This window comes from Puma concolor, chromosome B4, assembly GCF_028749965.1.
Source record: "Puma concolor isolate L17-30 chromosome B4, mPumCon1.1.hap2, whole genome shotgun sequence".
NCBI classification, from domain to species: domain Eukaryota; kingdom Metazoa; phylum Chordata; class Mammalia; order Carnivora; family Felidae; genus Puma; species Puma concolor.
This window is the reverse complement of record NC_141673.1, coordinates 60,195,612-60,207,938: the sequence shown is the minus strand read 5'-3', so window position 1 is coordinate 60,207,938 and position 12,327 is coordinate 60,195,612. Positions and strand designations below refer to the sequence as shown.

The window sequence follows — 12,327 nt, the reverse complement described above, 5'->3', positions numbered from 1 at the left end:
CTGGAGAACAATTTTGATTTTAGTTACAGTTTAAAAAGTTTTATTAGTTCCTTACAAAAGTACTGTTCACTGCAGAATGGTTTGAAAATTGCAAAAAGTATAGAAGAAAATAAAATCTTATGTAAGCCCAACACTCAGACATCTAACATTTTAAATATATCATTTGTGTGTATGTGTTTAAAAGGTGCTGGTTGGTTAGTTACAAAGTAATACAACTTCTTTATTTCTTTTAACCCCTTATCTTCCTCAGAAGCCTCCATTCCTTTTCCCCCTGGTTTAAGTAACACTTTTGGTAAATATTCAGACAATTCAAAGTTTGACTTGCTGGCTCAGTTGGTAGAATATGAGATCTTTAAAAAAAATTTTTTTTTCGACATTTGCTCATTTTTTGAGAGACAGAGCGTGAGTGGGGGAGGGGCAGAGAGAGAGAGGGAGACACAGAATCTGAAGCAGAAGCAGGCTCCCGCAACCCGCAAACTGTGAGATCATGATCGGAGCCATAGTCTGACACTTAACTGATTGAGCCGCCCAGGCGCCCCTAGAATATGTGACTCTTAACCTCAGGGTTGTGAGTTCAAGACCCACATTGGGCATGTAGTCTAGTTAAAAAAAATAAAATTAAATTAAAATTAGTGGCACCTGGGTGGCTCAGTCAGCTAAGCATCCGACTTGGGCTCAGGTCATGATCTCACAGTTCGTGGGTTCAAGCCCCACATCGGGCTCTGTGCTGACAGCTGAGAGCCTGGAGTCTGCTTCTGATTCCATCCGATTCCGTGTCTCCGTCTCTCTCTGCCCCTCCCCTGCTCACACTCTGTGTTCTCTCTCAAGAATAAACATTAAAAAAAAAAAATTAGGGTGCCTGGGTGGCGCAGTCGGTTAAGCGTCCGACTTCGGCCAGGTCACGATCTCGCGGTCCGGGAGTTCGAGCCCCGCATCAGGCTCTGGGCTGACGGCTCAGAGCCTGGAGCCTGTTTCCGATTCTGTGTCTCCCTCTCTCTCTGCCCCTCCCCCGTTCATGCTCTGTCTCTCTCTGTCCCAAAAATAAATAAACGTTGAAAAAAAAAAATTAAAAAAATTAAAAAATAAAAAATAAATTAAAAAAAATTAAAATTTAAAAAAAAAGCTCAACTTTCTAACAAAGCTTTTCCTCCCTTCTCTTTCCTTCCCCAAACTGGATAGCATTTGACATTTGACATTAATCATTCATTCTCCCGATTTCCTCTAGTTTACAAATCTTGAATTTTAATTCAAATCTTTTTTCATCTGTTATCTCTCAATCTGGTTTGTACATTCTTTGAAGGCAGAGACGCCTTATATAATTTATAATATTTCATATGACAGGAACTGAAATTTATTTTTTTAATGTTTATTTATTTTTGAATGAGAGAGTGCAAGTACAGAAGGGGCAGACAGAGAGGGGACAGAGGGTCTGAAGCAGACTCCGTGCTGACAGCAGAAAGCCTGACGAGGGGCTCGAATCCACAAACCCTGAGATCATGATGGGGGATGAAGTCAGATGCTTAATCAACTGAGCCACCCAGGGGCCCCTCAACTTTATTTTATTAATCCATGGCAGATAAAGTGCTAAGAACTTTGTTTTTTATTTTTTTAATGTTTATTTTTGACAGACAGAGAGAAAGAGAGAGGGTGCGTGTGAGCATGAGTGGGGAGGGGCACAGAGAGAGGGAGACACAGAATTCCAAGCCATCAGCACAGAACCTGATGCGGGGCTGGGATTCCACCAACCATGAGATCATGACCTGAGCCAAAGACAGACGCTTAACAGACGTTCTGAACCATCCAGGCCCCCACCTCCAACAGCACGAAGTACTTTGAATGTGATTTCCTCACTTAATTCTCACAACAAATATATATGATTAGTAGTACAACCCCACTTTATAAACTAAGAAATTAAGAAAATGCAGCTTAAAAAATTTCAACAATTTGCTTAACAATCACACAGCTAAAAAATAGTAGAGATAATATGCCAGCTCAGGCTCTTTGATTTAAGCTCTATCTTAACTACCAAGATGCTGGCACTGCTCTCATATACAAGCTCTATCTCCCCGCCTTTTTAAAAAAAATTTTTTTTAAGTTTATTACTTTGAGAAAGAGCCAAGCATGTACACGCACGAGCAGGGCAGGGACAGAGCAATGGAGAGAAAGAGAATCCCAAGCAGGCTCTGCACTATCAGTGAGGAGCCCTTGACGTGGGGCTTGAACTCATGAATCCTGAGATCATGACCTGAGCCAAAATTTAAGAATTTGACACTGAGGCGTGCCTGGGTGGCTCAGCTGGTTGAGCGTCTGACTTCAGCTCAGGTCATGATCTCACAGCTCGTGGGTTCGAGCCTCACATCGGGCTCTGTGCTGACAGCTCGGAGCCTGGAGCCTGCTTCGGATTCTGTGTCTCCCTCTCTCTCTGGCCCTAACCCACTCGCATTCTGTCTCTGTCTCTCTCAAAAATAAATAAACATTAAAAAAAAAATTAAAAGAGTTGGACACTTAACCTACCCAGCCACCCAGGCACCCCTCTATCTTTTCCTTGCTTTCTCTCTTTCCTTGCTAGCTCTTCTTCCATCTAACCCTGTGAATATTGATATTCACTAAGACTGCTTTGGCCTTCTTCTCATTCCATTTATATCAAAAGCTTTATTTTTAATATTTATTTATTTTTGAGAGAGAGAGCACAAGTGGGGTGGGGGGGGAGGGAGAGAGAGAGAGAAGGAGACACAGAATCCAATGCAGCTCCAGGCTCTGAGCTGTTAGCACAGAGCCTGACTCAGGGCTCGAACTCATGAACTGTGAGATCATGACCTGAGTTGAAGCTGGACGCCCAACTAACTGAGCCATCCAGGTGGCTGAGCCACCCAGGCTCCCCTCAAAAGCTTTTTCAATCTCAGAACCCAATCATTGGCAAATCCTGTCAGCTTCACTTTAAAATACAGTAGTCCCCCAGGGCACATGGGTGGTTCACTCAGGTTAAATGCCTATCTTTTTTTTCTCTTTTTTCTAAATGTTTTTCTTTATTTTTGAGAGAGAGAGCACACAAGCAGGCAGGGGAGGGGCAGAGAGAGAGGGAAACACAGAATCAGAAGCAGGCTCCAGGCTCTGAGCTATAAGCACAGAGCCCGACTTGGGGCTCGAACTCATGAACGGCAACATCATGACCTGAACAAAGTCAGACACTTAACCGAGCCACCCAGGTGCCCCAAGTGTCCGTCTTGATTACAGCTCAGGTCATCTCTCTCTCCCTCTCTCTCTGCCCCTCCCCCCTTCAAAATAAATAAGTAAACATTTAAAAATAAAACAAAAACATAAAACAACATAACATAACATAACATAACATAACATAACATAACATAACATAACATAACATAACAGTAGTCCCCCACTCATCCACAGTTTTGCTTTCTGTGATTTCAATTACCCTGGTACAACTGTAGTCCGGAAGTACATGATCCTCCTTCTGACACTTCATCAGGTCAATAATAGCCTAGTACTATGTCCTAATGCCTGCATCATTCACCTCACTTCATCTTAGCATGAAGGCATTTTATCATCTCACATTATCATAAGGTTGAGTATAGTACAATATTTTGAGAGACCACGTTGACATAACTTTTATTACAGTATATTATAGTTATTCTATTACTTACTGTGTTAATCTCTTACTGTACCTAATTTAAAAATTAAACTTTATGGGGTGCCTCAGTTGGTTAGGCGTCCAATCTCGGCTCAGGTCATGATCTCATGGTTTGTGGGTTCATGAGTTTGAGCCCCGCGTTGGGCCCTGTGCTAACAGCTCAGAGCCTGGAGCCTGCTTTGGATTCTGTGTCTCCCTCTCACTCTGTCCCACCCCCACTACGCTCTCTCAAAAATGAGTAAATATTAAAGAAAACAAACAAATAAGTAAAAATTAAACTTTATTATAAGTATATACTTATAGGAAAAAATACAATACACATAGGTTTCCATACACTAGATTTTAGGCAGCCATTGGGGGTCTTGGAACATATCTCCTATGAATGGGGGGTTGGGGGAGGGATCAACTGCATCCAGAATCTAACCCTTTCAGGTCTTTGATACAAATTACTGTAAAAACTCTCAGCCCTTGCACCTCATTATAGTTTACTCTCAACAAAGTATCCAGAGTGATCTTTTAAAAACTCAAATCAGGAAAAAAAAAAGTCAAAACATGTCATTTCTCTATTCAAAAATCCCCCACTGGTTTCTTATCTCAAGGGTAAGCCAGAGTTCTAATCACCTAAAAGGTCTTCTTATAACACTTTGCATGTAAGACTCCCAACTTCACATGAGTCTCTGCTTTGACATCACCTTCTCACCAAGACCTTCCCTAGTCACCCTGTTTAAAATTTTAATACCCTTAGGGGCGCCTGGGTGGTGCAGTCGGTTAAGCGTCCGACTTCAGCCAGGTCACGATCTCGCGGTCCGTGAGTTCGAGCCCCGCGTCGGGCTCTGGGCTGATGGCTCAGAGCCTGGAGCCTGTTTCCGATTCTGCGTCTCCCTCTCTCTCTGCCCCTCCCCCGTTCATGCTCTGTCTCTCTCTGTCCCAAAAATAAATAAAAACTTTGAAAAAAAAATTAAAAAAAAAAAAAAATAAAATAAAATTTTAATACCCTTAGTCCCACTGTACTACTACCTAACCCCTTTACTATTTTTCTCTACAGACCTTATCACTATTTGACATACTATAAATTTTATTTATTGAGACTTCCCCCACTAAAATATAAACTCCATAACAGCAAGAATTTCATCTGCTTTGTTCACTGCTATATGTTCAAAACCTATGGTAGCACACATGGTAGGCACTCCATAAATATTTTGAGTAAGTTGCAAACCTTTCCTATCAGCCCTCAGCTCTTGAACTAGAGACCCACATTTGCAACTATTAGACATCTCCAAGTGCAAATCTCAAAGACACTTAAGCCAAAAACTGAACTTATCTTCTCTGTTCCACAAAACTGACTTCTTCCTCTTCTCTCAACCTAGACTACTCAAACCTTGGATTCATCTTTCATTCCTCCCACATCTAACTGATCTATACATACTTACAGTTTTATATCCCAAATTTCTTTCAAATTTACTCCCATTCTAATAGCCACTACCTTACTTCAGATTTTACTAAGTTTATTCACTTGACAGTTATTGAACACCCATTCCATCAAGCATTATTTTAGATACAAGGAAATAATCATAAACAAAAGATAAAAGAGTTCTTGCTCACATAAAGTTTACAATCTGGTAAAAAACAAAAACAAAAACAAGGCAATCAATGATCATTAATATAATGTTTAATTAACATAAAAAAGTACAGCGTACAGGGCACCTGGGTGGCTCAGTCGGTGGAACATGTACTCTTGATCTCAGGGTCGTGAGTTCAAGCCCCACATTAGGCATGGAGTCTACTTTAAAAAAAAAAGTACAGGGTCCCATGAAAGCATTTAAAAAGTAGTCAAATCATGTGTGTGGATACGGAGAACTTATCCTACCTAAGGGTTCCTTGGGTAAATGATGTTTGGCTGGTATCGGAAGGGAACTAGCAGTTAATTAATTAATTAGACAAAGGTATGGGGGATGGGAGTGGCAGGAGCACTACACCCAAAAGCATGTATAACACTTCTGGGTTCCGAGGTAAGACAGGCTGTAGCGCAGTGATTAAGAACACAAATCTGGAGGGAAGCTTGGGTGGCTCAGTCAGTTAAGTGTCCAGCTCCAGCTCAGGTCATGATCTCACAGTTTATGAGTTCCAGCCCCATGTCAGGCTCTGCGCTGACAGCTCAGAGCCTGGAGCCAGCTTTGGATTCTGTGTCTCTCCCTCTCTCTGCCCCTCCCCAGCTCGTGCTCTGCTTCTCTGTCTCTCTCAAAAATAAACATTAAAAATTTAAAAAAAAAAAAAAAAAACACAAATCTGGGGGACAGGCTATTTGGATTTGAGCCACCACTTATTAGCTCTGCAACCTAGGGGGCAAGTTACTCAGTTAATCTCTCCGAGCTTCCAATTTTCTCATTTTGAAATGAGAATAATAGAGGCATTTACCTTACAGGGTTATTTTGAGAATTACATCAGTTAACCTATGTAAGTAGCTTCAACCAGATCTTGCAACACAGTAAATGCTAAGTATTAGTAATTAACACAGTCATTCTGAGGAATGAAATAAAATCAAGCCACTGTGGTTGGGAGTGTAAGAAACTAAGCTGGATTTATAAGAATATAATTAAAAGTTGTTTTCTTTTTTTAAGTTCATTTATTTTGAGAGAGAGAGAGAGAGAGAGAGAGAGAGAGAGAGAGGATGCGCATGAGCAGGGAAGGGGAAGAGACAGAGGAAGAGAGAGAATCCCAAGCAGGCGCCATGCTATCAGTGCAGGGCCCAACACAGGACTCCATCTCAGGAACTGTGAGATAAAGACCTGAGCCGAAATCAAGAGTCAGATTCTTTTTTTTTTTTTTAATTTTTTTTTTAAACGTTTATTTATTTTTGAAAGAGCAAGAGAAACAGAGCATGAGCCTGGGAGGGGCAGAGAGAGGAGGAGACACAGAATCTGAAGGAGGCTCCAGGCTTTGAGCTGTTAGCACAGAGCCCGACACGGGGCTTGAACTCAGGAGCTATGAGATCATGACCTGAGCCGAAGTCAGATGCTCAACCAATTGAGCCACCCAGGCGCCCCAAGAGTCAGATTCTTAACCAACTAAGCCACCCAGATGTCCCTATAATTAAAAGGTTTTAAGCAGCAGAGTGACTACTATAATGAAAATCTAACTGGTAAAAATCTCTCTGTCTCCAGACCCCATCCTCCATACTGTCAAAAGAACAACAACTGATCATATCAGCTCTTCCTTTCAAATTTTCAAAGGCTCCTCACCTTCCACCTGCATGACAAAAAACAAACACCTTACACAAGTCAAAAGGCCCTTTTCAACATCACTCCATTCCACCTTTATGGTCACAAAGTTCACCTGCTTTCCAAACTATCTTCAACCACCAACACACATGCGCTTTATGCTTCAATATTATCTAACACTATACTATACACCCTTGTGGTTCTCTCTGCAGTAGTCCCTGTTTTCAGCATGGACTATAAATTTGGTACTATTACAATTCAAGGCATTTTCATCCACATTCAGTCTCTTTCTGTGTTAGAATGACTGCATTTCTACAAAATCTTCAGAAATTTGCTGTTGATGTGGACTTACATATCAATCCAATTAATACTTTCCCCTCTTACTTCAAAGCTTGTTTCTTTCTTCTGGGACTCCATATTAAAGCCCCAAATTCTTTTTATAAAACTGGGAGGAGTTTTTAAAAAAGAGATAAAACTCTAAGTCAACCCAAAAATCAGGATCACTCCATCAAGATCGACAGTGGAACCAAACATTAACTGTCCCAGAAGTCAGAATTAAAGGCATAGGTTCTTAACCAGAGGTCCACGGACTCCTCAGGGCTACAAGGTAGTTTTATGAAGCCCCTCAAATCGCATGCAAAGTATGTGTACATGCCTTTTTCTGGGGAAAGGGTCCATACCTTTCATCAGAGTTTCAAAGATATCTGTGACCTCCAAAAGGTTAAGAAGTGCTCTAGAGAAAAAGCAAAGACAAGCAAATGTGATTAAAAGAGTGAATCTTTTTCAGGCTGTCAGGAGTGCCTCATGTTCTCTCAGACTATAAAACCCGAAATCAGGTCAGAAGACATTATCCTATCAATATCAAATTTAATACAGACCTGACAAAACAGATCTCATAGAAAGAATCACTCCATAAACCAATATTAAATCCATAAAGGCAAGTCATACAGCTGGTGACTTACTCCAGTGATTTCAAAAGTGGAATAAAAAGAAAATATTAAATCTTCTATTCATATTTCCTTTTTATCTCATTCACTCAAAACTTTCTTTCCTGTGCATGCTTCATAACACACATAACATTATGGCAGAACACAATTTATTTAAGTAACTACACATATGACAGAGGTGGTTACTCAATTTTTTTTACTCATTATATTAGGAGACCACAAATATGATCTACACATTTCAGTGTCACCAATTTAACAGTAACTCCGTGATCCATGAAAACCCACTAGCACAGTTTAGAATCCATGAGTAAGAAACCAGTTTTCACAGAAAGGTTAATTGGTGTCAACTAGTATGTGTCCTCCCTACACTTATTCTCCTTATGTCTTTTTTTAAGCTCATCAAGCTTTAAAGCATCAGTTTTTAGCTTTGGCTAAATCAGCCTGGTTTGTCTAAGGTTCCCAGGATGTGACCAAAACAAGAGCAAAACATCTGATGGGAAAGCTACTTGTGAAACCACAAATGGACAACTAAAGAAGAAGTTCTCTTAATTCGCCCTAAAATTACTCTTTTCTTCTAGAAAAATAACAATCTCAATATGTCGAAGCTACCAACATTCCTCAAAGATACAACTTAAAACCACCCTGTGACTGAGAGTGTCACCCAGTGGTGACACCAAGAGATGCAGGGTCCGGATCCATCCGCAACGTGAAATGGGAAGAGCTAAAGATAACCTCGGAAATGCTTTCCCAAAATATTAACAGCTATGACTGAGTTGTCTCTCTACTGGTAAGGGGTAAGGGTAGGGGGTAAGGCTGGCAGGCGGAGAAGCGCGTGGGAGAATTCGAAAAACTTTTAAATCTGACCTATCTGTGCCTTTGCTAACCCTTTAGGTCTCGAAACCCCTGGCTTCTACCGAGAGGCCTAGCTTCTGAGGCTTCTCCTCAAATTTCAAAGTTAGCTCCGAAGGCGTGACCCCACCTAAAAAAAAAAAAAAAAAAAAGGAGTGGAAGCATTTTTTGGCTCCTGTCTGAGACCTGGATGGGTGGAAAACACAAAGATGCCATCTGCTAACCGCAATCGCGGCTCTGGACAACAGACTGGGAAGCATCAATCCAAGGAAGAGCTAGGGGTCCTGGCTCCAGCACGGGGCAAAGAGGAGGGGACCATTGACGTAATGCAGCTCTGACGAGAAACGAGAAGGGGGTATAACAGGTTGAAAGCACTTGCACACCCGGTGGGGAAGTGACACAGATGAGACAACGATGAAGAAAGAGTCAAAATAACAAAGATACCGTAAAACCATGCGGAGAAATGGAAAATTGGGGAAGGCGTAGCGGGGACGAAGGGAGGCACAAAAGAAAAGAACTACGGCGGGAGCCAGAAAACGAAGTGGAAAAGCCTGCAAGGTGAACACGTAGGAAAAGGCGCAAGCCACCCAGCAGAATTCAGTCCCAGCAAAGTCCAACTCAGCCCTTCCCCGCCTCACGGTACCTTCAGCTTATGGAGCTCCACCGTCTCCGACGCCATCTTGTTACCCCTCCAGTCCACTAGGCCCCCACCCGCAGCCTCGGCTTCCAGGAGCTCCCGCCTAGGCGCAGACAACCAAGGCCGACCAATCGCTGCCACTCTTACTCCCACCTCACACTATCAGCTCTTCCCATTAGTCAACAGCTGACGTCGCTCTCGCTCTTCCAGGCAGCTTTCCCCACCTCTCTCAAAAGGTGGGACAGGGAGAGGGGCGGGTTCCGCACTTCCCGACCGGCGGAACTGGAGACCAATTGCGCGGCTCCATTGCAAACTGCCAACCAATGGGTGGTGGCAGCGCTGATTCTGTTCCACCAATAGAAAGAGCGCAGATGGGCGAGGGCGGCTGCTTCCTGGAGACCGCAGGTGTGGAAGCGAGCGCCGCTCCTCGAGCCCCACGGGCTTCTGAAGCCAGCAGGTAGGGGCGGCCGGCCGACTGGAAAGGGGTGCTGAGGAAAACTGGTGAGGGCCGAAAGGTGGGGGGGAGGAGGGAGACAGAGCAGCGGCGAGTTAAATACCGAGAGAGGAGCTCTGAAGAGAGCCTTGAGAACAGCCAATGAACGACAAACGAGAGAGGGAAGCTGGGAGGAGCTTGGGGTGGTTTCATAGCGGGGTGTGAGGAATTTAAGTAAGGGGGAGGGACGAGATCTGCTTCCCAAACAGACCTCAAGTTTAGAGTTAGCACGACTTCAAGGAGCCAGGTTCAGACGCTCAGAGCCGCCCCTGGACTCGGGGAAAGGGCTCCATCTCTCAGGATGCTGAGCGCAGGTCCCTTCGTAGCTCAATCCAAAAGCCACGGGTAAATACTTGGCAGCGCCCGACGCTTGAGAGAAGGAATTGGGATGCTGCCTGCTCACATGCTAAGGGGAGGAGAGACAGGACGGGCAAGCCCCAGAGGAAAAGGTGGGAATTAGAAGTAGTTTTATTACCACAACGTTTCTCAGTGGCTCCTTGTTTCCCATGACCTTCTAATGAAATTCTGGTGCATGTAACCTCTCTCTGATTTCTTATAAGCTTCTTCAGGAAAGTGAGATACTTGTTTCCCTTGCTGCTTGAAGTCCCTGCCCCAAGCCTAGGCGTGCCCCTTCAAGTTACAGTTGAAGTGTAAGGATCAGAGTAAAGATTACTATTAATGTCTTGAAGAGTAGAGAGGACCCATCTCGTCTTTCAAGTTTTCTTCCCTAAGTCTTCAGTTTTTCCTTTGTGCGCAGTGGGGGAAGTTCTTTCTTTCCCAATAGAGGTCAGGGGATTTGGACTATTCAGGAGACAACTTCGGGGAACAAACTCAAAGAGGTGGAGAGGAAATTGAGTAGGACTCCTGCCTGATCCCCCACTGTGGTAGGATGAATGTAGGGGTGGCACACAGTGAAGTGAACCCCAACACTCGAGTGATGAATAGCCGGGGCATCTGGCTGGCCTACATCATCTTGGTAGGACTGCTGCATGTGGTTCTACTCAGCATCCCCTTCTTCAGCATTCCTGTTGTCTGGACCCTGACCAACGTCATCCATAACTTGGTGAGCACTAAACCACACCGTTATACCTAACCCAGGCTTTTCCCAACCAAAACCAAAAGCACCAATTATTTGGGGATGTATGTCTTCCTTTGGGGATCTCAGTGTAATTCTTGGGCTGAAGGACCATTTTCTGCTTCCTCACACTGCCCCCATCCCTCTTCCCAGGCTATGTATGTCTTCTTACATACTGTGAAAGGGACACCCTTTGAGACCCCTGACCAAGGAAAGGCTCGGCTACTGACACACTGGGAACAGATGGACTACGGGCTCCAATTTACCTCTTCCCGCAAATTCCTCAGCATCTCTCCTATTGTACTGTGAGTCCAGGGGGAGAGGTGGGAAATGCTCCAAGTGCCAAGTACAAACACCCACAGGGAAGTTTTAAAAAAGCAGACTACTCACTTAAACACTTTGAAGATAAGGTATGATCTAAATCTAGGAAGAGCAGTAAAGAAATGGAAGACAGTAAATAGGTTTTCTTTGCTGTCCCTTTGGTGGTAGGGGAATGGAGAAAGGACTAAGAAAACGCCAAGTAAAACCAAATGGTGTTACACTTCCAGAGGAAGTGAATGAATAAAGCAGAGATTATATAAATGTGTGAAAACTGTTGGGAATGGAAACAAAGGGACTCTGACATATAGGCTTCAGCTGTCATTTGCCACATGTCATTAACAATTAAAAAACACTCTAACTTAATCTCCAGTTAAAGGTGTCATCTGATTATCTCCCCAACCCCAAAGTAAACACTGTTAAAGTGACTGGAATATTTTCAGATATTCTAGGACTACATGCAATAAAACTGGTCATTTAAAATAGAAGAGAAAGTCACTGGAAAGGCATAAATACGGATAGGGAAGGCCAGCTTCACTCAACCCATTTCTTCTCTCCACAGCTACCTCCTCACCAGCTTCTACACCAAGTATGATGCTGCTCACTTCCTCATCAATACAGCCTCATTGCTCAGTGTACTGCTGCCTAAGTTACCCCAATTCCATGGGGTTCGTCTCTTTGGCATCAACAAATACTGAAGGATGGGGCTGGGGATGACACTGGACCAAAGGGCTGTAACATCCTTTCCTTCTCCATACTGTCTTCTGTATCTTGAAAGCCTGAGAACTATACCACCTTTCCCAAACTCCCAGGAAGAGAACAGATAGGAAAATGGGCCTCCTTGGGCCCAGCCCTGCTAACAGCAGGTTTCTTTAAATCAGGAAAGGTGGGAAAGATAAGGGCCAAATCACTCTTTTTTCCACAGAAGGAAGCCAAGTTTGGGCAGCTTGTTTGGTGATTTAAGTTTTTCTAGATCTTCCACTCCCACTACCTTCCAGCTTTGGTTTACTGTGTATTTTCCTTATAATAAAGATAATTTTTTTTCAGATATGACTACAGTTCGGTCAGCATGAAGGGTTGGGAAATGTCCTCATAAGACTGGGGAAGAAACAATAGTAACTTTCTGTATAAAACTTCTCTAAGG

At 43.3% G+C, this 12,327-nt stretch overlaps 2 protein-coding genes across 5 annotated transcripts in view; one reads left to right on the top strand and one right to left on the bottom strand.

The window, feature by feature from the left end:
* SARNP (SAP domain containing ribonucleoprotein) overlaps nucleotides 1-9,544 on the bottom strand; it is a 57,529-nt gene extending 47,985 nt beyond the window's left edge. For both annotated transcript variants that reach the window (XR_015253551.1, XM_025926687.2), the window contains exon 1: nucleotides 9,304-9,544. Coding sequence is in view for 1 of the 2 variants with exons in the window: in XM_025926687.2 (XP_025782472.1) it covers nucleotides 9,304-9,339 (36 nt within the window). In the remaining variant the exon portion in view is untranslated. The remainder of the gene's footprint in view (nucleotides 1-9,303) is intronic.
* Nucleotides 9,545-9,603: 59 nt separating this feature from the next.
* ORMDL2 (ORMDL sphingolipid biosynthesis regulator 2) lies at nucleotides 9,604-12,229 on the top strand. 3 transcript variants are annotated; one of them, XM_025926711.2, is made up of 4 exons: nucleotides 9,604-9,754; nucleotides 10,679-10,853; nucleotides 11,019-11,170; nucleotides 11,746-12,229. In XM_025926711.2, the coding sequence occupies exons 1-4, from the start codon at nucleotides 9,621-9,623 to the stop codon at nucleotides 11,879-11,881; spliced, it is 597 nt and encodes a 198-aa protein (XP_025782496.2). In that variant the 5' UTR covers nucleotides 9,604-9,620; the 3' UTR covers nucleotides 11,882-12,229. The 3 variants fall into 3 exon arrangements, with proteins under 3 accessions (XP_025782496.2, XP_086569257.1, XP_086569259.1); XM_086713131.1 differs by having other exon boundaries at nucleotides 9,695-9,754; nucleotides 10,351-10,853; XM_086713133.1 differs by lacking the exon at nucleotides 9,604-9,754 and adding an exon at nucleotides 9,784-9,798.
* The last annotated feature ends 98 nt before the right edge of the window (nucleotides 12,230-12,327 follow it).